The 23,417-nt window shown below is 42.0% G+C and overlaps 2 protein-coding genes across 2 annotated transcripts in view; one reads left to right on the top strand and one right to left on the bottom strand.

Moving 5' to 3' along the window:
• Zpbp (zona pellucida binding protein) overlaps positions 1-9,574 on the top strand; it is an 82,474-nt gene extending 72,900 nt beyond the window's left edge. The window contains exon 8 of the mRNA XM_063234337.1: positions 9,134-9,574. Within this exon, the coding sequence (XP_063090407.1) occupies positions 9,134-9,171 (38 nt within the window). The 3' untranslated portion in view covers positions 9,172-9,574. The remainder of the gene's footprint in view (positions 1-9,133) is intronic.
• Positions 1-23,417, bottom strand: part of Vwc2 (von Willebrand factor C domain containing 2) — a 122,187-nt gene that overhangs the window by 1,783 nt on the left and 96,987 nt on the right. The gene's annotated exons all lie outside the window — the stretch shown is intronic.

Genomic DNA, 23,417 nt, shown 5'->3' with positions numbered 1-23,417 from the left:
CTTTTTTTGTTTTTGGGTTTTTTTTTTTTGTTTTTTTTTTTTTGTTGTTTTTGTCTTTTTCCTTTTTTATTGGTACCGGGGATCGAACTCACGACTGCTTGCTTGCAAGGCAGGCACTTATGCAGCTGAGCTAAATCCCCAGCCCCTCAAACATGTCTTAAGTTCTACCCTAGACCTCTTCTTTTCCCCTCAGGGACCCTGGTACATTTGACTCTCTGATTACAAGTCAATCTTCTTACCTCTTCTGTGCTCTCATCTTGTATTTCCAGAGGGCAGATGTCAACACTGACTGATAACAGCAGAGTGAGTATGCCTAGATCTAAGGTGTCTTCCACCTATATCTGATTTTTATTTACCTTAAAGTCACACTCCCAAGCCGAGTATGGCAGTGTGTAGCTGTAATCCCAGCATTTAGGAGGCTGAGGCAAGAGGATCCCAATTTCAAGGTCAGCCTTGTTTACAAGATAAGTTCAAGGCTAGCCTAGACTTGTGTGATGGAAAAATAGGTGGTTTAAATAAAAAAAAATGTACAGTCAGAGATTCATGGCCATTCATCAGTTTCCTTCAAAATAATCCCCTTTGCTTTGAGCACAATGGTTCCATCCTTCTTGCTACTTTCTGAAGCGGCTCTGGAGTCCTCTTTCCTGAGTGTCTAGTGGTGCTATTACGGCTACCTCAATGCTCAATGTCCTGAATTCATTCAAGCCATTTGTGTTTCATGGTCATTTTAATTTTGGGAAGGGCCAGGAGTCACACAGGGCAGACTAAGGTGGATAAGGACACAGTGCCCTGTTTCTTTTTATTTTTTTTTTTGTCTTTTTCCTTTTTACCGGTACCAGGGATCGAACTTACGACTGCCTGCTTGCAAGGCAGGCGCTTATGCCACTGAGCTAAATCCCCAGCCCCCAGTGCCCTGTTTCTATGAGGTGTCTTTCTATGTGGTGGCTCCCGGCAGCAGCATTCACTCAGAGAACTGGCAGAGCTGCTTCAGAAAGTGGCACGAATGAAGAAACGAGTGTCTGAAGCAAAGGAGAGTATTTTGATGGGTATTAATGTCCATGTATTAAATATTTTAAAATGGAAGTACCACTGCATGTTTGATTACTCCTGGTACATTAGTGAGACCCTTTCTCATATAACCAAAAGAACAACACAAATCCAAAAGACATGCATCCATCAGCTCTGGTAACTTGTAATGCTTTAAACTCAAGACCCCTGCCCACTTATTTTCCAGGACATATGATATCCCAGCATTCGCTGAGTGCAACCCTTACCTGGCCACCTCCCCATACTGACCACTGTCTTCCAAAGAAGTCTGGATTGAGTATCTGGTACTTTTCCTTGACAGTTATGTAACCATGGACTAAATTATTAAATCTCTTGCCTTGATAGCTTTACTGCAGGATGGTAGCAGCAGTATACCAAAGAATCTTGTATGATAATGCACTTCTGTCTTCACATATTTATTTTACAAATGCTAGAAACACCCTTGCCTGATCAACCTTTCCATGGCAGTTCTAGTAGTTGCTTCTCTGGACTTACATGGCTATTAGTTTATACTTTAATAGGCCCACCAAAATTATGATTTTTTTTCATGTCTGGCAACCTACTGCAGTCTTTATTCTTGGTGCTGTGACAGGTGCTGATGTTCAAATTACCTGAAATTTGACCAGTGGGACTGGAACTGCTATGGCAACCATAAACTCTGAAATGACACCCAGAATTTGGAGGCAGATTAATTTTGACAGGCATTGATCAGGTTCATTCCTAGAATATCAGGTGCTGATCGCTGGAGATTTAGTTTTAGGGACCTGTTGAGTCCCAACTGTTTGTATTAAAGAATGGTGAGAAAAATAAACAATAGAGATGAGTTTAGTAATACATGAATGGCTGGGAAATCAATGTTTCCCAATGGGCCCTCCTCCTCACACTCCTAAAAGCTACTGTTTATTGGGTGTATTGAGTGATAGGCTAGGCTAGCAAAAGACTCCAATTTGGCAGAAGACTCAGAGATTTATGATTCAATGGGCAAGTGTAACTCTGGGATGCCTCAAGAGGGCATAGATGATCATACTAAGAAGGATCTTGTCCAGGAGGTAATCCTGGGATGACTCAAGATGAGGTAGATGATTTCATGCTAAAATGAGTCAGTAAGGGGCTGGGGGTTTAGCTCAGTGGCATAAGCACCTGCCTTGCAAGCAGGCGGTCGTGAGTTCGATCCCCGGTACTGATAAAAATGAAAAAGACAAAAAAAAAAAAAAAAAAAAAAAAAAAGAACTAAAATGAGTCAGTGGAGAATCTCAGATGGGTGGTACTGATAACCCCAAATCTATATTTTATCCCTTAGGGAAGTATACAAAATTAGCCATTGTGAATTTGTGGTCCCCAACAGACTAGGGCTTATATGAGACAAGCAAGCAGGACGTACAAAGGCAGAGTACTTGCCTGTCTTTGATTGGTTCTTACCATATGCATTTTAGTGACTACCTGTGCATCACTGTGACCAGAGAGATGCATTTTAGCAGTTTGACAGCCAATACACTTTTTTGCAGTTTCAAAGCCTCTTTTTTTATTTTCTTGGGGAACCTAGAAGGAGCTGGAAGGGACAGAGAAACAGGCTGTCCTGGAGAGAAGGTGATGGGAACTTGGCCAAATCTGTTATTAGAGCTTCCCTGAAAATAGTGTGAGAGTTCCCAAACCCTGTGGCAACTGGGTAACAGTCCAAAGGGTGCATGGATTGAGAACTACAAAATGCAAAGTGATGTGGCTGCATTGTGATGGCAAGGACACCTTACCCAAAGTGATTAGTGGCCCATCAGGCTGATGTGTGACTTGATACTCATTTGTGCTTTTTGTGACATCTAACAGCAATGGAAGTTGCAGTGAGGGGCTCTGTGGCTAAATGAAGGCAATGGCTAGCTGGAACCAGATCAATTGGCTGAAGCAGATGATTCAGGAGCAGGGAGTGAAGTGATAGGTGCTTGCAGCAAATGCAGCAGTCAACAAGGGTGTCAAGGCCAAATTCTCAGGAAGAATGGGTCTCTTTTTCTTTTCTTTTTGATTTGTGACACAGGGAGCAGTTTGTTTTCACTTTTAACTCCATACAAGCCCTTTTTCCTGCAGCCAGGGATTATGCATTTTAACAAATTAATTACCATCTTTGACTTTCTAGTATGTGTTGTATACCCTTGAACAATGATGCAACAGACAAAGAGTGGGTATCCCTCAGAGAGAAACCATTCAGATGCCCAACTGGCAGTGCCCCTCATAGGCATGACTTGGCTAAGGAGGGTGTGAGGCCTGCATCATGCCATATGCTGATCCCCACAGAACCACTGGTGGGGATCCAGTCAGCCACCAGAGCCAATGCTTTTCAGTCTTGGTACACAGACAGAGCAGCCTATTGCCTATGCTGTCCAGTCCATTTACTCACACGTTCATTTTGCAAGCACATCAAGCTTAAATATTCTAACCCCATCTCTTGAGGGTGGTTCTGATTAACAAGAGTTGATCAGACTCCCCTTCCCCTGCTTGAGCTGAGTAGGGCTCACAGAAAAACTGTAGTGCCCCCAATGGCCTTAACAGAATCAGGCAGACAGACAGACTGCATCCTCTGCCCTTTGGGGTCTGATGCAAACTGTTGGAGCAGGGAACCAGGAATCCTTCTCCAGACCTTTAAGGGTACTCAAGAAATCTCAAGGGTGTGCCTTCTGTTGGGACCTGTAAAAATTTTTGCTCCATCTAGGAAAGCCTGACCAGTGACCAAGCAGGTCAGCACAACTGGTCTTCCTGACTGATGCACCAGATGTTATGGAAAACAGAAACCTCAAAAAGACATCTAGGATTTGAAGTATCAATGGTTACTGATCAGGCTCATTCCCAAAATATCAAGCCCTGATTTCTGGTGGTCTAGGGCTTATATGAGATAAGTAAGAGTACTTAGATATCTTTGACAGGTTCTTACAACATGCATCACAGTGACCAGCTGTTTCTAGGAGACAGGTACAACCGGAACTGCAACAGGACCCTGGGCAACTAAGAAACTGAAGTGTACCGACTGGGAGGCCATTTCCTGTTACAGAACTTCACACTGCCTCTGATACACTTCCTGCACACTTCTTTGGGCACAAAAAGCTGTTTCCATTTCTGAAGCAACGAACAGAGTGAGCTCACCCTTCCTGCATCTCAAAGAGCCCTGACTTCTCTGGGTAGAGAACAGATTCAGACCCATGCCTTGGGTACTGCACTTGTGTACCATCTTGTTGTCCTCCACAGATGGGGCTAAGAAGAGTAACATAAGGTCATATTTCTTCTTAGACTATATGTATCTTTACTCTTACAAAGAAACACTAAGTTTATCACTTGCACTTACTTGATTTGTCTAAATTTTACTTCTTATATTTTAATTCTGTCCATGTGTGTCTCTGTCTTTTCTTGGTTTTATTTTGTTTTTAGAGTATGCCAAGCCTGGCCTCAAACTACTGAATTTAAATGACCTTTCTGTCTCAGCCTCTGGAACTATAGCACTGGGACTCTTTTTCTTCTTTCTTTCTTTCTTTCTTTCTTTCTTTCTTTCTTTCTTTCTTTCTTCCTTCCTTCCTTCCTTCCTTCCTTCCTTCTTTCTTTCTGATATTGAGGATTAAGCTAGGGCCCTCACACTCAACTACATTCCCAGCTATTTTTTTCTTATTTTCAATTTTAAGATAGGATCTCACTAAATTGCTAAGTTGCCCACACTGGGGTTGAACTTTCAATCATGTCGCTTCAGCCTCCCAACATGCTGTAATTACAGGCTAAAACTCTGGCTGAAGTTGTAAAGTACAAAGCGGCCAAAAGTTTTTGATCAGCAGCTCTTGTGTCTGGAATAGCCACGAGGGCCAGCTAGAAGGAAACAAAGGATAAAAGTCACGAACATGGACACCTTTTTTTTTTATCCTACAGTTACTTTCATTGTATAATTATAGTCGTAGAGCAGAACTTGCTTGCTTGTACATAGATGCACAGGAAACGGTACTGAGTATCAACGAATGATTTACTTTGCAGACCTGAGGCCGATAATGAGCATCTATTAGGAGGATAATAGAATGCAATATAGCAAATATGGGGGATTTCCTTCTGTCTTGTTTTTGAATCTATTCTATTTTCTTCTGTTTATTTTGAATTTAATTTGTTCTCATTTTTTAGTTTCCTAAAGTGCAAGCCTACATGTTTTTTATTTTGGATATGTTTTTCAAATATACACATTTAATTTCATAAATTTTCTGTATTTTTACTGCATCCTATAGGATTTGATAATTATTTTCATTTTAATTTAGTTTAAATATTATTTAATTTCCCTTGAGATTTAGTTTGGGATTCATGTATTCTTTACAATTGTACCATTTGCTTTTTAAGCATTTTGGTCTTTTCCTATCCTGATGTGATTGCTATCTAATTTAATCCCACTGTAATCTGACAGCAGACACCGTACAGTTTTTATTCTCTTACATTTGCTAATGTAAGAACCTTGTGTCTCACAGAATGCTCTGGATCATCTTGAGAAAACTCTACTGGTGCCAGATGATGTGGTCCCCAGAGCCCAATTATATACAGCTGGTGACCAGAGCTCTTTAAGTGACTTGTGTCCCTCAGGATGTCTGCCTGCTAACTAAGCCCATTTCTGGTGGAGGAGTGTTGAAGTTTCTGTGTATGATAATGGCTTCATTTATTTCTTTATGTAGTTCTGTGAGAGTTTGTCACCTATTTCTTGAGTGATCCATTTGTAGGCAAAGATGTGTTGAAAACTGTTTACACTTTTCTTGCAGAATTGGTTCCTTTATTATTTTTTTGGGGGGGGTACAGGGCATCGAATTTATGACCTCACACTTGCCAGGCAGGCACTTATACCGCTGAGCTAAATCCCCAGCCCCTCCTTTATTATTGCATAATACCTCTGCTCTCTCTAGCACATTATTTAATTCCCCTGCCATTTCTGCAAATGTAAATTGCAAGCTGTGGAGCCACTACAAAAAAAAAAATCGAAAAAAGAAAAATAACAGATATGCTAAGAAAACAGAAGAATAAAACAATAAAATGTTCAATTAAAACCACGAAATGAGAAAAAGGGTAGAAGACAAAAATAGTATCAAGGGTAGCAAACAGAAAGTAAGCAAAGAATATCATCATCGCAATACAATTACATTGATAATCACTTATTAAATATCAATAATTTAAGCAGACCAATAATAGAAATTTTCAAAGTGGGTCACAAATGGCACATAACTCTTTGTTATGTTAGAAATCCATGTTAGAGATAAAGCCAGGTAGATTAAAAGTAAATGGATGGAGAAAGTTGTACCATGCTGACAGGAATAAAAAAAAGCATAAACTATGTTAATTTCAGACAAAGCAAACTTCTAGGAAGCTTGGAGAACTATCATTCACAATTACCAGACAGACTAAAATGCAAATTACTTAAAAGAGTAAAGATGAATGAAAATAGACCCTGCTAATCACCACTCAGTGACACTTGGGCTCCTATTCATCGAACTTCATTAGCGAGATAACAGCAACAATCATTCTCAGGCTCAGTTATATGTAAGTTTCTCGTTGCTATGCTAGGTGCTAAACTGAGCATTTCGGTCACTGGGTACTGCTGGGACCCTAAGCAAGGAACCCCAGGTGCACCAGTGGTATAGCTGGAATCCCGCTGATCCTGACACATCTGTAGGTGGAAATCTAGTCAACAGGGTGACATCAGAACGAGGTGGAGTCTTTCAGTTGTGATGGAATTCAAGAGAGATTGCATCTCAAAGAGCGTAAGTGACTAGCGTGCCCTTACAAGGGGATTCCACAGGAGGGTGCCTTTCTCCTCCTGCTGCCTGCCTCCACCAAGTCTGGCTCCTACTTTGAGGAGATTCTGGCATAGAATTGGCATCTCTAGACACTGAGCCCGCCACAGCCTTGATTTTGGGCTTCTCAGCCTCCGCAGCTGTGAGGAAATGTCTCAGGTGTGTGTAAACTACTCAGCCCGTGGCAATTCTTTATTGCAGCACGAACACACTAGGACCCTCAGTCTTAGAGCACTCCAAAGGCTGCTAGGAAGTTAACACGGGCTGAGCTTGGATGGACCCATAGGAGAAGGAGCCTGCCCCTTTCACCTTTTAAGGTTCTCCACAGCTGGATGTGTGGTGCATGCTTGCCATGCCAGCACTCAGGAAAGCTGAAACAGGAAGATCACAAGTCTGAGCCCCGTGTGGGCAACTTAGCAAGACCCTGTCTCTAAGTAAAACATAAACAGGGCTGAGTAGATAGCTTAGTATGAAGGTCCTAGGTTCAGTTTCCAGTACTGAAAAAAAAAATCTCTACAAAGACTCTCCAGGAGAGCAGAGTCTGGTCCTGACCCCGTCTTAGTTACCCACACAATCTGGGCCACGACAGGTGTTTACCTCAGCAAGTGCTAAGCTGAAGATTAATGAGGCTGAGGATCACAAACTTCAAACCGAGCCACCCTGCTGGTTGCCTGGACTGGCTGGCTGCCTCTTAGATCCAGTGCTGCACGCTGCGGCTCAGGGCAGGTGCCACTCATGTACACTGCTAGAATTCCATCACCAATTGCCCGCCTCAACTGTAGCACCATGGCTGTGCTTACACATGGGCTGCAAGATGTTTCAGAGTCAAGGTTACAGAAGACAGAATGCTAATGAAAACCGACACACACAAGGGCCAGCGGTCATAGCTCCGTGTCTTCCCCCAAGACTGCACCCCAAGGAATGCCCGGCACCCCAGAATGGCAAAGCATGGAGAGGAAGGCTACCCAGTCCAGCAGCCCAGACACCCCATCATTCACTGACAGCACCACATTTTATTTTAGGAACTAGATTATTGGTGATTTTGCCCTTGGGGCCAGGAAACTGGAATGAAAATCAAAGCCACGTATCCTGAACTTCACATCCATAACCTGTTTTCAAACAGCTGCTTTCCCTTCACCCTGCTGTGGATCAGGTCTTCTGTACCTCAGTTTCCAAATAGGAAATTCCCCAACCATTACCCACAAAGAGAAAGCTGGCGCCTACTGCATCTCCATTTTTCTTGCACATACCTGATATGTTTCAGCTTCACAAGACACTGGTCTCCAAGGAGAGGAGGCACTGTCATTTCTCTCAGGTGAAATGCAGCACCTAGAGTGTGCCCCGTGTGTGTGCACGGCCTGTGTGCCCCGTGAGTGTGCCCTGTGAGCATGCCCCGTAAGCATGCCCCATGTGCTGACTGTTCTTCTGATAAGCGTCGGGTACAACCTAATTTTTATTCAGAACAATTAAAATGAGGCAAATAGCAAATAACAACAAAACATGCATGAAAATGAGACGCATTTAGTTTCTGAGGAGGAAATAATCTACATCAAGACAAAAAAAGTCAGGTGGGTGTGTAGCGCAGAGCGCACCCGAGACTCAGCATTTGGCCAAGGCTGGAGCACTGCAAGTTGGAGCCCAGCCTTAGTATCTTAATGACTTAATGAGACCAAGTTTTAAAACAGTTCAAAAGGGCTGGAGATGCTGCTCAGTGCCAGGGGTGTGGATTTCACACCCAGAGAGGCGGTGGGCATCCTGGGAGTTTCTCTTTGTTTCTACTTCTGTCCATTGCTCTGGAAACAGGAACTGAGGAATCTGGGCCCTGACCTAGATTCCTGGAGCCTGGGGCGTAACTCCTCAGTCACCTTATTCCATTCTCTTTGAGTTGATATTTCTCATGTACCATTCAGTCTCCACCAAAACTCAAGAAATAAAATGCATCCTCCTTCTGAACTGAAGCTTTAAAGCATTCACATACTTTTAAGTTCTTAGAAAAGGCAAATAATTACGTTCCATTCAAAGGGAGAAAGGAAGGAAAATATTTTTCCAAATTCTTATTTCAATATGGCAAAACATACCCTGTTTACAAAAAAATCCCCCACTGTCAAGTAAATTGGGGCCAAGCTTCAGTAAGCAACTAAGGCGAAGGTCCTTTCCTAAGGATCTTTTCCGAGCCTTAAGTATGCTAGTATTTACTGAGAGCCTCTGAACCAAGGCTGGACTACGCAGCCTTTTCTGAATTGACCATCAAAGTTCTGCTTCACAAATAGTCACTAATAATGATGAATATTTGTATTTTGCAGCGGAGTGTTTGAAAAATAAACCAACAAAATGCAAGTAAAGAAAACACTGACAGCTCCTCGTACAAGATACACAGATCTGAGAGGCCCAACTTGCCCCCTCACAAGCTCATTCTCTGAGTACCCAGCCCAGATGACAGCACCCACCGCCGAAATGCCAAGGCCTGCAGGAAACAGCTAGAGGAACTGATGAACAGAAGTTCCAGGGTCTGGGAGGGACCCTCACAGCGCCGTGCTGAGCAGGCTGCTAACGGAGTGGAATTGCTTTGCCTCCTTCTGCACTCCCAGCAAGAGGACTCTCACAAAAGAACACCTGTGCTTTGTCCTGTCCGCAGCACGGTGTTCATGAGATCCATTCCCGTTGCACAAAGCTGTGGTAACATCATCTTCAGTGTTCAATGATTCTCCCTTCTATCAGAATACAGCCATTTATTATTTTTGATACTTTCCCCTGTTGATAGTTTCTTCCCATCTATGAATAGTAGAAAGCTGTAGCTTTTAGAAGGACCTCTGCATGGTACAAGGCAATCTGAAGAAACATCTGTAGATGTGTTCCTGGTGTACACCGACACACATTTCCCAGGCATATGCTAACTGATTCATGGGGACTTGTAGCTGTAGGGGAAACCAATACACATTTTCCCAAAGTGTTTGCACTGATATTGACACCAAGGATCAATATGTGACAATTTCATTTGATACACATCCTTTGTTTTGATATATTAGTTGTTCTCGTGCTGTTTTTCCCATCAAGGGACTGCAATAATAACCATTTAATGATAGTTTTAATTTGCCCATCTCTGATGAGTAATGGTTTGGATATTCTTTTTAAATACGTGTGTTTTGTCATTATTTTCCAGTGAGTTTGCAGGCCTTTTGTAAGCATTTGTAAAAAATCTCAGTTACTCTGGTTGAGTTCTTGGTCTCATGCATGACTACAGGCAAAACTTTTTAATTGTGGGATTTTTAATCTATTTTTAAGCTTTTTTTCTTTAGGCTTTTTCCCCCAAATTTAGTTTTACTTGGTTTAAACTTAGTTTACTAGGTACATATGTATTTATCAGATTTTTCTGATTCAGTTGAGCCTTTTCTCACTTTTTCTCTACTAATACCAGTATTTCTTGCCTTAAAATCTATTTTGTAATATCAACTGATTGGTTAGAGCTTATATAGTTCCCTGCCTTATATTCAACATTTTCCAGCCCTATAGTTATAGTCTCTTGAAAGCAGCACAGAGATTTTCTACACTATTTGAAAATCTCTCTTTTAACCAGACTATTTAATACTTTTTATTTAACCTAGTGCTGCATACATTCTCCTTAAATATATAACTTTATTCCTTATTTTCTAAGGGCCTGTCTTGGTTCCTTTTTTCTCCTCTGTTATGGTCTTGTTACTATTTTGTTTCTCACTCTATTTAGTTGTTACTTTTCTACCGCCTGAACTACTCTTTCAGTAATTTTTGTAGTGCAGGTCAGCTGGAAGCAAACACTCAGTTTTTATTTTGTCTTGGGAGAGACCATAGCTCTTTTTTGCCTTCATTGGTGAAATCTAATTTCAACAGTCATGGAGTGTAGGTGGCAATTTTTTTGCTAATATTCAGTGCTGTGTTCCATTTCCCAAACATCAACCATTTCCTTGAATAATTGTGGGGTCAACATTGTGCCCTTTTGCAGATACAATGCCTCTTTTTTCTGTTCATCTGTGCCTTTGGGCTTCAGCAGTTTCACTACTATCTGTCCTGGGTGGTTTTCTTCGAATTTGTTCCACTTGAAGGTTGTTGAACTTCTTGGCTTTAGGACTTGATGTGCCTTCTTAGTACTCCTTCCTCTGTTTTTTTCAGATTTATTTGTGTCTCATGCTTATGTTTCAGTACTTCTGGGACCTAAATTATACATGCATCAGAGTTTTCTCTTTCATAAAAAAAATCTGCTATATTCTTTTTTCTCTCCATTTTACTTGGATATTTTATATTGATATGCCTATCACTAATCCTCTACTCTGCTCTGCCTAATCTTTTTAGTACCACTTTCTATTGAATTCGTAATTCAGTTACTACATTTTTCCGTTCTCAAAATTTTTTTGAAATATTTCAGTTCTTAGTGAAAATCCTCAACTCCTATTTTCTTGAGATTGTTAATCTGTGGTTACAATGAGAACTCTGCAATGACATTTTGACATATGCTGATAAGCTCTGAATAGGTTTCTTATTTTATTTTGTATTCTGTTCATTGGATTTTATTTCTTTGCTTGGCAAACTTTCATTACTTTATACACAAAACTGTAAAAGTGCTGAATGATGAGACTGGCAAGCAGAGATAATATGGAAAGATGGTTCAGATAGCTGAAATATATATACTGGTACTGAGAATCAAACTCAGGACCTTGCACTTGCAGGCTGGCATTGGTCGCCCTCAGTTATATCCTTGGCCTAAGAGAACTACTTTTAAGCTTCATGAGGACTGCTCTTTTCCAGTGTCCCCCTCACTGTTAGTGTGGCCCTTGTCAGGTGTTAAGGTGATGTTTTCTAGGGCTTCCCCCAGAAGGGCCTGGAACTGTTTCTCTCCTGTATGCAGTGCTGTGACACTGGTGACACCTCTGCTCAGTTCTTCTGTCATTGTCTTTGTTACTTTTTCCTCATTGCTGAGACAAAATATCTGATGCCCCAAATTAGGGAAGGAAAGGTTTATTTAGCTCACAGTTGTGGAGGTTTCAGTCCATAATCTGCTGGATACTAGGCTGGGTGGCTCATGGCAGAGGGCAACAGTTCATGATGGCAGAAGATAGCGAAAGCAACGTGAGCAAGAAGGGAGGAGCACAGCGAGAAGATTCTTTCTGTACCTTACATTGCATGTAGGCTACCCACCTTGGGTGGGTGTAGCACTCATACCCATAATTCTAGTATTGGACCTTGAATCCATTACAGATTCTAGAAGTCTGCCTCTGTGACTGAATGACACTTTGCGGGTACATCTAGACACAAACCATAACAGTCACCAACTTTATGCTGAGTTTCCGCCATCCTGCTCTGCACACATGCAAGTCCGGAGGCTGAAAATTCCCTGGAAGAGATATTCCAAGCAGAATTTTTGGCTCCTTCCTTTGTGGTACCCTGTGTTTGCAACTCCAGCCTCTCAGGTCCCTGGAGCTGCCCTGGAAGCCCTAGTGACAAGTGCTGTCCCCTTGTCTCAGTGACGGTGCTGCCCACTGATTCAGCCTCCTTCTTTCAGCATGACATCCATTCTTTGATCTCTGTATTGACAATGTTCCCAGGGGGGAAAAATGAGGAGGTGAACAAGGATGGGGCTTAGGTCAGTATCTCATTGTCTGAGAGGCAGACTTTCAATTCCTTCCTTTTCTAACGCCTTATGATATTGTGAAATATATCTTTGGTGCTTGCCCCTATTTCTTGGCATACAATTCTTAAAATTACTGGAATCTTTAACATTCTAAAGAGCTTTTTTGTATCTAACAGATAGGATGGGTCACCAAAAAGACCAAGGCAAGATCGGAAGGTTGGGATTATCCTCTAGAGACAATCTCTCCCAATCACAGTACCCAGCATAGGAACAAGACCAAAGGTTAAGGCTGAACACCAATGGCCAACAATGTGATCCATCACACCTCTGTAACAAAGCCTCCAATTTAAAGAGAACTTGTGGGTAACTGAGCACCTGGAGGTGCCTGTAAGAGACCTTTTGGTTGCTTATGAATAGGCAGCTAGCAAGAGACACAACCTAAGCAGGAGTTGAGGTGGTCAGGTTGCTGCTAGGAAAGAAAATCTGAATGGACAATTTGACTGCAACTGACTTGGAAAGGAATCCCTCAGGTGGAATGAGATGCAACCTCCTCCCAATCTCCAGGGCTGAGTTTCAAGGAACTTAAAAATGCTGATTGACTGTTTTCCGGTTTTAAATTGGTTTCCTTTAAACTCTAAATGCTGAGTAACTGGTTTAGGGAGCCTGAGTCCCAGCTGGCATTTTAAACCCATGGAACCACCTGTTGTAAGTGGTGACTGCACAACTGAGGGTTTGCTAAGCTCTGCTTATCCATACAAGATTCTGGAGAACAGGCCCCCCACGGCAGCCCAATTTCTGGGACCCCTCCTAACTACCAGGAGCTTTTTTCTCTTTCTATACTTCCCAGAAACACTCTACTAACTTCCTCCTTTTGTCCACAATTTCATTCTTTGATTTTGGGGGACAACAGCCTCAGTTTCATATCCTTTGTATGGAACCAGCTGTTTCACCTGGAGGGTGGACTGTCCAGAGAGGGGTGGAGGTTCTGTTCCTTCCTATGTAACTTGCCTTAGGCAGTTACTCAACCTGTATCCTCTGTGCTAGTCTCTGAACTAACATAGTAAACGTTTTCTTGAGTTCTGTGTGCCACCTGGCTTAATCAAGCCTGAGGTAGTGAGTCGGAAGAACTTTGCTCCACAGCTGGTCAGTCAGAAGCTCAGGTAAAAGTGTCACTGGGCAGGGTCCAAGAAGGTTCCCAAAGCAAAGATGGGGAACTTGGCTCATCCTACCTACAGGACAGGTTGTAGGTTTGCTGGCCGCCACCACAATAAGAGAATTTGCAGGCTGTGCCAGTCAAAGGCATGAAGGGATTTATTAATTTAATTTTAAAGCACACAGTCTAAGAAATGGAATGTGGATCCTTAATAGAGAAACACGGTCTCCAGGGTATATTTATAGGGATTTTGTGGTAGGAATCTGTAGATGAATTTGCAGATGAAATCTGCAGATGAAAAGTGCCAGCTTTGTGCTGGAGAAGTCTGATGGACTGTTCACAGGTGACACCCATCCCAGCTGGAGAGCTTGCCTACCCACAGGGAGAGGCTAATTCTACAGGTGAAGAGGGGTGGTTTATTCATGGGTGCAGAAGCCCCATTTGTAGGTAAAAAGGCACAGACAAGGCTTATTGTGTCTTTAAGACCTTAGGAATTGCTGATGGATGTGTGTAGTTTTCATTTAAGGTAGAATTTTAAAACTACAAGTTCCCTTATTTTCTTTTTACCTATTTTAGTTCTCCTCTTCTGCCTCAAAACCACCTGGGGCTTGTGACTGGCACTCAAAGAGCGGTAGCCTTGCAGAGACCAGGTTCTTACCCAGTGGGATCTGACACCATCTCCAGGTGGTCAGCATCAGAACAAGATGGCACTGGAGCACATGAGCTGTGTCCACTGTAGAATCAATGGCTTGCTGGCTGGTGAGAGAAATCCCACACCTTGGTGAGGTCACAAAAATCCATACTGATTTTTGTGTTATGGGAGCAGAGGAAAAATGTTTGTTTTCCTGTATACAATATTGCTTCCAACCAGCATTTTGCTTTTCATTTTTGTAATGCTGTTTATTCTACACATCCCTTAGCATTGTTCTCAGTGGGAGAGTTACTCTCACAATCTCTACTACATCATGGCAAAGAACAAAATGTGGAATTATGATTTCATTGTTACAGTGTATCTGATTATCAAGATTCAAATGAGAAAGAAGAGATCCAATGCAGACCTGGAAAACCTGAAGTTCACGCCCAGAGAGTGATGAGGTGTTAAGGACTATACAGTCTCAGAGGGACGGCTACCCAGGGTTAGGGTCTCATTGGTCTGCACAAAGACAAACAGTATGGGCTGTGACTTAGCGGTCTTAGCTGCACCTTCTTTCTCAAGCTAACTACAAAACCCTGGATTGTGTCCCTGCAGGTTCTGTCATTAGCAGATTAAATATAATGTTGCATGTATTGTTTATGCCCTTATGCGGATATAATCCATATTATAACGGAGTTTTAAAGTTTCTAGCAAATATACGTGACTTATAATTACTGGTATAGTACCCCTCCAGGTACCTGTACTTTTTATTCAATTATTCTTTGCTAAGATCTCAGGGTTCTGTTTTCTTTCCCCTGGGACATGTTAGTGTCCAGATTCTGGGACTCCGTTTTCATCTGATCCCTGTGAATACCCCTTCTCCTGGATGTTGCTGTCACCTTCTGACCCCTCCTCATCCTCCCATCTACTCTCCCGTACTATGAAGTCCAGCAATGTCCTATGTGTGTGTGTAGCACACTGGGGCTGTCAGTCTGCTAAACTTGTATTTTCTAATTTTGTCAGACCTAGCTCTCTTTAGTATGATGACATTTCATCAAATCTAACCTTCAAAATAGCTTAATTAGCAAAATGAAAAACTTCCAGGAAAATAGCAACTCTGGAAAATGTCCTTTCCAAGCCTTATTATTATATTTAATCTACCAACATTATCAATATAAAGTGGGTGTAGAATGACTCAGATAGGAAGGAACAGTCATACATAAAGCACCGAACAGAAATGGAGCCAAACTTTCCATCTGTATCTAGTCTCACTTAAATTTGATATTCAGACAACCGTACAGCCTGGTGACATGCTACGTGCTACAGAAGTCTTACCAGATGGGATCAATATTTGTACTATATGCATTTTCCTATTTACTGAGACCTAAATGTTTTTCATTATAAAAAGATAAGCACTGAAATGTGGCTACCAAGAAACATAAAAAATGAAAATCTAGAAGTCTATAAATAGATCAGTTTTAAGAGCTCATTCCACTCTGCCCCTATTCATTGAGGGGTTCCCGGCTTTATCCAAGCATTCATCCATCCATCAGTCTATGCATCATTCATCCATTCATCACCTATCCATCCACCCATCCACCCACCCATCCATCCACCCACTCATCTATCACCCATTCATTCATCCATCCACCCACCCATCCATCCATCCATCCATCATCTATTCATTCATCCATCTACCCGTTGATCCAGCACCCAATCATCCATCCATCCATCCACCCACCCATCCATCCACCCATCCATCACCTTTCATCCATCCATCCATCTACCCACCCATCATCCATTCATTCATCCAGCTACCCATCCATCCATTCACCCACCCATCACCGATTCATTCATTCATTCATTCATTCATCCACCCACTGATCCATCACCCACTCATCCATCCACCCACCCATATTCATTCATCCATCCACACACCCATCCATCACCCATTCATTCATCCATCTACACATCCATCCATCACCCAATCCAATCATTCATTTATCCATTTTCCATCTATCCATCACCCAATCATTCATTCATCCATCCACCCACTCATCCTTCCCCTCATCCCTCCATCCAAGGTGCACTTCTGAGCCACTCTCTGGTCAGAGAGCATTCTGAGACTTAAGGGTGCTGGAAGTTTCTGGGAAGCCTGTGATGATCTCAGATACTGACGTCCATCCTTGTATCCACATTTAAAGTTAGTCTCAATGATATCAACATCTTTACTGAGTCATTTTCGTAACAAGCAAATGGAGGCAGCATAAAACAGCCAGTTACAAGTCTTTCAAATGATGCTGATGTCCTCAGGTCAAACTGGTGCTGATGAATTATTAAGACCTCTCCCAAAGCCACTTAGGGGTAAGTGTATGTCAGCACTAGACCAAAAATCCAGGTTCCAGACACAACTAGTGAGACAAGAGGGAAAATCCAAGGTGCCATCCAGGGCTAGAGATGTAGCTCATCAGTACAGCAGCTGCCTGGCAAGTGTGAGGCCCTGAGTTTGATTCCTGGTACAAAAAAAAAAAAAAAAAAAAAAAAAAAAAAAAAAAAAAAATCTGAATCCTTGTTGATAAAGGGTTTTGTAATTAAATTTTAATATGTCTGGGTACAAAGACATCAGAAAGGAACTGGAATGATTTGAAATAAGTTTCTCTCAAAAAGTACTTAACATACTTAGGGGCTGGGGATTTAGCTCAGCGGCATAAGCACCTGCTTTGCAAGCAGGTGGTTGTGAGTTCGATCCCCGGTACCGGGGAAAATAAAAAGTACTTAACATTCTCCAAGAATAAAGGCAAAGACAAAAGGAAAAAATAAATAAATAAATAAATAAAAGGTATCACTTGTGAAAAAATTAAGACAGAAGTCTTACCAGATGGGATCAACATTTGTACTATATGTATTTTCCTATTTACTGAGACCTAAATGTTTTTCATTATAAAAAGATAAGCACTGAAATGTGGCTACCAAGAAACATAAAAAATGAAAATCTAGAAGTCTATAAATAGATCAGTTTTAAGTATTACGTCATTTCTTGTAGAACTTTATATCATAATATGATGTTTACAAGGTAATTTAAGCGATGGGTAGGAACATTATAAAGTAGAAAGTATAATGAAAAATAGCATTTAAACTTTAATATGCCAAAGAGCATAGCAATGAAACATTTAAATGAAATTTTAATACAGTCACATCATTTTTAATTACTTCTATCGGCATAAGGCAATTATTAGACAGTGGTTCAGAAAGTATAAGAAGCTTAATTTGCACTGTTGAGGTCAGGCTAATGTGGTGAATTTTGCATGTCCGAATAGGAAATGTACTTAGGTCTGAATTGAATATTCAAGAGTTTTACTAAAAATGATGCAAAGCCACACAAATAATTTCAGTGGAAGGGTGATAGGAGTAGAGTAGCTTGCCAAGTCCTTTTATTTCTCTCAGCCCCAGGCTAAGCCCCAGGCACAGGCACAGCACACATGGCTTCCTGTCTCTACTCCAGGGTGGGGCTGCAGACCCTGCCCAGCTCTGACAAAAGTACCCAACGTGGGTCTCTCGGAACCCAGACTCCTGCGTGCACTGCTGACCTGCCTCTACACTCAGACATGCAATGAGAAGGAAAATGAAATGGAAATGGCTGAAAAGGAAATGAAAAGCAGAACTCCGGACTTTGGACCTTTTGGTTGCAAGGAGGGGAGGTGCCTTCACTTACCCTGGCTGGAGACAGCCCGGTGTCAGTTGACTTTTTGTTCCTATGACCAAATGCCTGAGATCACCAGGGTTAAGGAGGAAAGATGTATTTCAGCTCATGCTTTTAGAGGTTTCTGTGCATGCTGGGTTGGCGCTGTTGCTTTTGGGGCTGTGGTAAGGAAGCTCACACGGCAGGGAGCAGAGGGAGGGGAAGATGATCGCCCCCTGGTGGCCGGGAAGGGGAAGGGAGACAGAGGCCTAGGCAGAGGCAATGACAGAGTCCCAGCATCCCCTTCCTGGGCATGCTCCCTAGTGACCCCCAGCAATCTCCATTCTTAAAAGCTCCTCTGTTTCCAAGTAGCATCAGGCTGGGGACTAAGCCTTTGCCACGCGGGCTTGAGGAGGAACACTCAGATCCAAACCGGGGCACCGCAGGCTCCTGTTTCTGCATCTGCCATCCTGAAGGACAGTGTGTGTCTGCGGGTTACCCCTGTAGACACCGGCCCGCCTGCTCCTCACCATCTCCACTGATGCCTGCTTGGTTCCAGGAGTTCAAGCCCCTAAAAGAATCCACTAGTGAATTAGCCCCTGGGTCTCATTTCCTGTTAGTCCCTAACAATGAAGGACACCTCTCAAACTCTTTAATCTCTCCTGAGTCTTTACCAAGTCAACACCTCTAACTGGTCTAGGTGGAACTTCCAGAATAAAATGAGGAAAAGTATCCCTTTTCCATAAAAAATGCTGTGTTTTTAATATCAGATTGAGCTGAAATAAGACATTCTTTGTCATTTAAAAGTTATTAGAAAACATTCCAAATATTCCTGGAAGGTTAGCTTTTCAGATTGTCTTTTGATAAAGCTCATTTACCATCTTTTATCAGGCAACAGAATGTTCCCATAGTTTTCTTTTCAGAGCTATTTTTTAAAGTTATAGTTTAGAATTAATCTCATGTTATGAAACTCATTGAGAAACTTCTTCCCTTTTATGTGCTGATATTAACTATATTTATATATATAGTGCATGTCTCAAGAGCTTGCAAAGTCTCTATTAAAACTTTTCTGAAACTAAATTATTTAAGAAATGCTTCAATTTTTATGAGATTTTTTAGAACAGTCCATTCTGTACTCCTTTTGAGACATTTTGAGTAAACTCACAAAACAGTCTGCGTAATTGAGATTTTAACATTTAATAGGTAAAAAGTTACAATGGTACAAAACTTCTGTAATGTTAAATCTGTCTCTCCAATCATTATACCCTCTTGAAAATATAAAATAAATTTATGCCTTTGGTAATTTTGACAGATCAACTGCCATAATTTTATTGGTTTGGCTGAGGAAACTGATATAGAAGTTTATCAATTGTCTCTGTATCATTCCTTTCTTTTTTTTTTTTTTGTCTTTTTCCTTTCTATCGGTACCAGGGATCGAACTCACGACTGCCTGCTTGCAAGGCAGACACTTATGCCGCTGAGCTAAATCCCCAGCCCCTCTCTGTATCATTTCTATTTTCTGATTTATTTTTTTTCCATTTGTTTTTCCTAGCTACTAAATTTTCTATTTCTTAAATTTTATTTGTTTTTCTCTGCAGTGTAGCAATACACTCTTCTTCTCCCCCTTTTTCCAAAGTGAAAATATTTAAGCAATGAAGTCTGAGTCAGTTTGTGCTGGAACCCCATGGGCATCTGCAGAGCCTGGTCCATGGGTCCTGCTTCCCCAGCTGGCGCCCACTCCCTGCCTGCAAGCTGTCCTTGCTTCTCTTCTGCGCTGGTGGACAGAGGCTTCTCTGCCTGCAGCCTGGACCTCTCTCCCTCCCAAGTCTTGTAGACTGCCCAGCACTGTGGCTCCAGAGGTCGATCGTCTTCTTGGAGCTGGGCTCCGCTTCTTCCTGTGATGTCTCTGGCTCCTTTCACCAGGGAGCTGGGTCCTGACGTGGTCGTTCCCTCACCCTCAGTGCCCAAACCTTGCAAGGCAACAGCACCCCAGAGGCCTGCTCCACTACCTTTCCTCACTGCCCTCTTAGACAGCAGAGGGCAAACCCAAGGCCCACGCGACTTTCCTACAGCCATCTGTACCCCACTGGTGTGTGTCTGTGAAGTGAGTCCTTTCCCTGAATCTCTACTGATGATTTGTGAGCCATTTCAACTTCAGTGAGAAACTTGTGATGTCTTTTTTAGGTTGTGAAATTGTAGGAATATAAGATTTGACGTTTGGACACTGGAACCAATGCCACAGCTCATCTCTTCATGTCCTGCTCACGTTCACACTGTAATTTTGAAACACTGACAAATACAATTTTAATTTTCTCATGATCTTTCCTTTTCCTAATCTTCCTGGGTTATCTTAACTCAAATTCCAAAGATATCTTATTCTTTTTAATGCTAATTTGGGGAACATGATCATGTTTTTTTACAAAATTCTTTCTACATCTTGATAAACTCACTAATGATGGAGCCCATTTTCCTCCAGAGAGGAAGTTACAAATATTATTGATGATATTATACAGAGCAGCTTGCTAACAGTGTCCACCATGCTAGTCTATTCTCCCACAGCAAGGCCTGGGGTGTGCATCTTCCAGCTGCTGCTCTGAGCTATGGTTTCAACCTAGAATACCCCCTCAGACATCTCACGGGGGGAAGGTGATGGATCATAGGATGCTGTGCTCATGAGTGGACTTACCATGGATGTGTTAACGGCTGACTGTGCTGTAAGAGGTGGGCCTGGCTGGAGGTGGTTGCTGGGGTGTGATCTGGAAGGGTCTGTCCTTGTATTTTTTTCTTGGCTGTCATGAGGTGTGTATCTCTTCTGCCCTACTGTTCCTGCCTTGGAGCCAGTCAACCATGGCCTGAAACCGTGAGCCAGAATCAGCCTATCCTCCTATTTGTTGTAGGTGTTGCATATTATGTCTCAGCCATGGCAAAGTGACTAAGACCCTGTCAGAAGGTCTGTCGCTGAATGGGTTTCACTAGTCAGGGCAGTCGCCTAAGTTCCCTTTCTTGTCTCTCCCCTCAAGGTCATAGCTGCCTCTGACAGCTCTCCAAGCCTTCCTCCTCATTTCCACTCAACATTGCTCCATTTTGTGAAACTCCCTTGCAGCCCTGTCTCTGAGGATGCACACAGTGGGACTCTGAGGGACAGTGGCTACCCATAGGATTTTAGCCACATAAATCTGCCACATCCCCATGGCAGCATTTCAACATGGCAAAGAGACCATAAAAAGTCACCTTATCAGTTTTTGTCCTCTGGTGCTACAAGCCCCAAAACAGGCTTCCTGTCTTTCCTTCCTATGAGCACCAGGGATTCTCCAATCCCCAGCCTGCACAGCCTAACATGTAGCAATAATCCTTCACTGCCAGCTAACCAGACCCCTCCCCAGAAAGGTCATCTTTATAAATGACCCCCAATCCTTCATCTACCTAGAGAGCTCCCGCCTTCTCAGGGCGTGTGTGTCTCCCGTGCCTGCATTAAAGGTCTTGCTGTTCTTTGTCTTTGTCCTCATTATTTCTGTGTCTTTAGATTGAGTCCCCAAAATACTCAATCAGACACCACACTGACAACTGGGAAAGGTGCTAAAGAGAGGCTTTGAGGCTCTGAGTGGATTTCTGCTGTGCAGAGTTCAAGCCACAAGAAAATTCAAACACACAAACAAAAAGAGATGACATTTATAAATTGCTGTAATTTTCTTTTAGGGTAGAGAATCAGATTCCTTTTAGTAAAATTGTTTTGCTGTGTCTCTTGTGTGGCATTAGAGTTATACGTTAGTGCAAATTGAGGTGCAAAACCTGAGAATAACCCATAATACTATTCGTTCCTTCTCTTCTCTCCTCTCTGTCTCTTCTCTCTTTGTCCTTTTCTCTGTTTCTCCCTGTCCTTCATAATGATGACCTAAAATTATGGGACATATACAGAAAAATAGTAGAAGAAAAGACAAAAACATGAAGATATTGAATGGCTTATAAGTATGAAATACTGGCACATTTTCCTCTTTTTCTAATTTGTTTCTTATTATCTTAAAATATGTACCAACGTTATTGGTGGAGGCGGGCTTAGCAGAGCAAAGAGAAATAAATACGTAAGAATATTTCCTTTTACTCCTAACTGCAAACTTTGGACCATGTCCATGAAAGGAAAGACAGTGTTAATCCACTTCATTTTGTTTTCTGTTAAATTAATTTAAAAACAGAGCAAATATTGATCATGTCACCAGTCTGTTCTCCAGATTTGCCGCACATTTAAATCTATTCTTAAATATTTATACACAGTCATTTTCTGTTTTAAATAATTTCTGAAATAGAAAGAAGTCTGTGTGCCACTGGTAAGCAAGCAGATGGCACTTGGATGCTTATCTAAAAGCTCTTTCTCATTTTCTCGGAGGCTTATAAAATGATACAAAAATATAATTTATTTCCAAGACAAGTTTAAACACAGAAAAAGAGCATTTTACTCAATTAACTGGAGTCTGAACATAGCACATAAAAGAGATTTTTATATTTGTTCATTCTTTACAAATGAATCTGTAAATTGGACTTCGGAAATATACCTGTTTCATAGTACAAAAATAAATGAGCCATTGTAGCAGTAAAGATTATCAATATATGAGAAATCAGTGTTTCAAAAAGAGAGATCGTCTTTCAAATCTCTATTTCTAGTGATTCTGCTAGGCATCTCACCAAAGCAAACCAACACCATTACACAGGAGAGGACAGTGGCGTTTGAAAAGTTTAGCGGATGATGCCAAGGCAGGTGAGTCCTGGTTGATTAGCAAGTGTTTGCTGTACCTGTGGTGACACACATCATGGGGAGCTGGCATGAGCACCTAACCCATCTCCGTTCTTTATACTTATTTTTGCTCTTCCCCCCAAAAAAATCAACTTAAGAGAATTTAATGAGAGGTGTTCTTCTAAATGATGTGACCTCAAAATCAGTTTAAATCAACAACTAGACAATGATGCCCCATCTTCCCTGCTTTCTATAAGCTTGAAAAGTGTAGGACCTGAAATTTGAGATATAGGACACAGCACAATAGATAACTGGCAGCCCAGTGGTCAGGCAGCCTGGGCTGCTAAGCTGTTTCTTGATACCAGGAAACCAAATAACTGCCTGAGGTTTGAAAATAGGGAACGGAGAAGTGTCCACTCACCACAGTGACAGTACTTAAAAGTCTCTGAATGAAATTCACAGAGATGGCAGAGCCTGCATCAAGCACAAATGGTTACAAGAATGAAAATAAGAACTGAAGAACGACAGAGTACATACCAGGAGGAGATTTTATCACAGAAACTGTGGTTCAGGATTTCATTTGCAGTCTGGGGCTGGGACCAAAGTGTCCGCAAATTCCACCAGCTTGGGTCAGGAACTGGAATGACAAACTCACTTTGTTCCCAGAAGTAAAACGGAAGTGGACAGACTCAGGGAGGAGCACTCATCCAGGCCAAGTGATCCCAGATGATGGTCTATGCAGCCTGTGAGCACACAGAAGCCCTCTTTGGGAAAGATGTCATCAAGAAGTCTCACA

This window comes from Cavia porcellus, unplaced genomic scaffold (genome assembly GCF_034190915.1).
Source record: "Cavia porcellus strain 051 isolate PalLab524CR breed Dunkin Hartley unplaced genomic scaffold, mCavPor4.1 scaffold_23, whole genome shotgun sequence".
Classification (NCBI taxonomy): Eukaryota; Metazoa; Chordata; class Mammalia; order Rodentia; family Caviidae; genus Cavia; species Cavia porcellus.
Note: the sequence above shows the minus strand (reverse complement) of the source record. Positions and strands in the feature narration are given on the sequence as shown.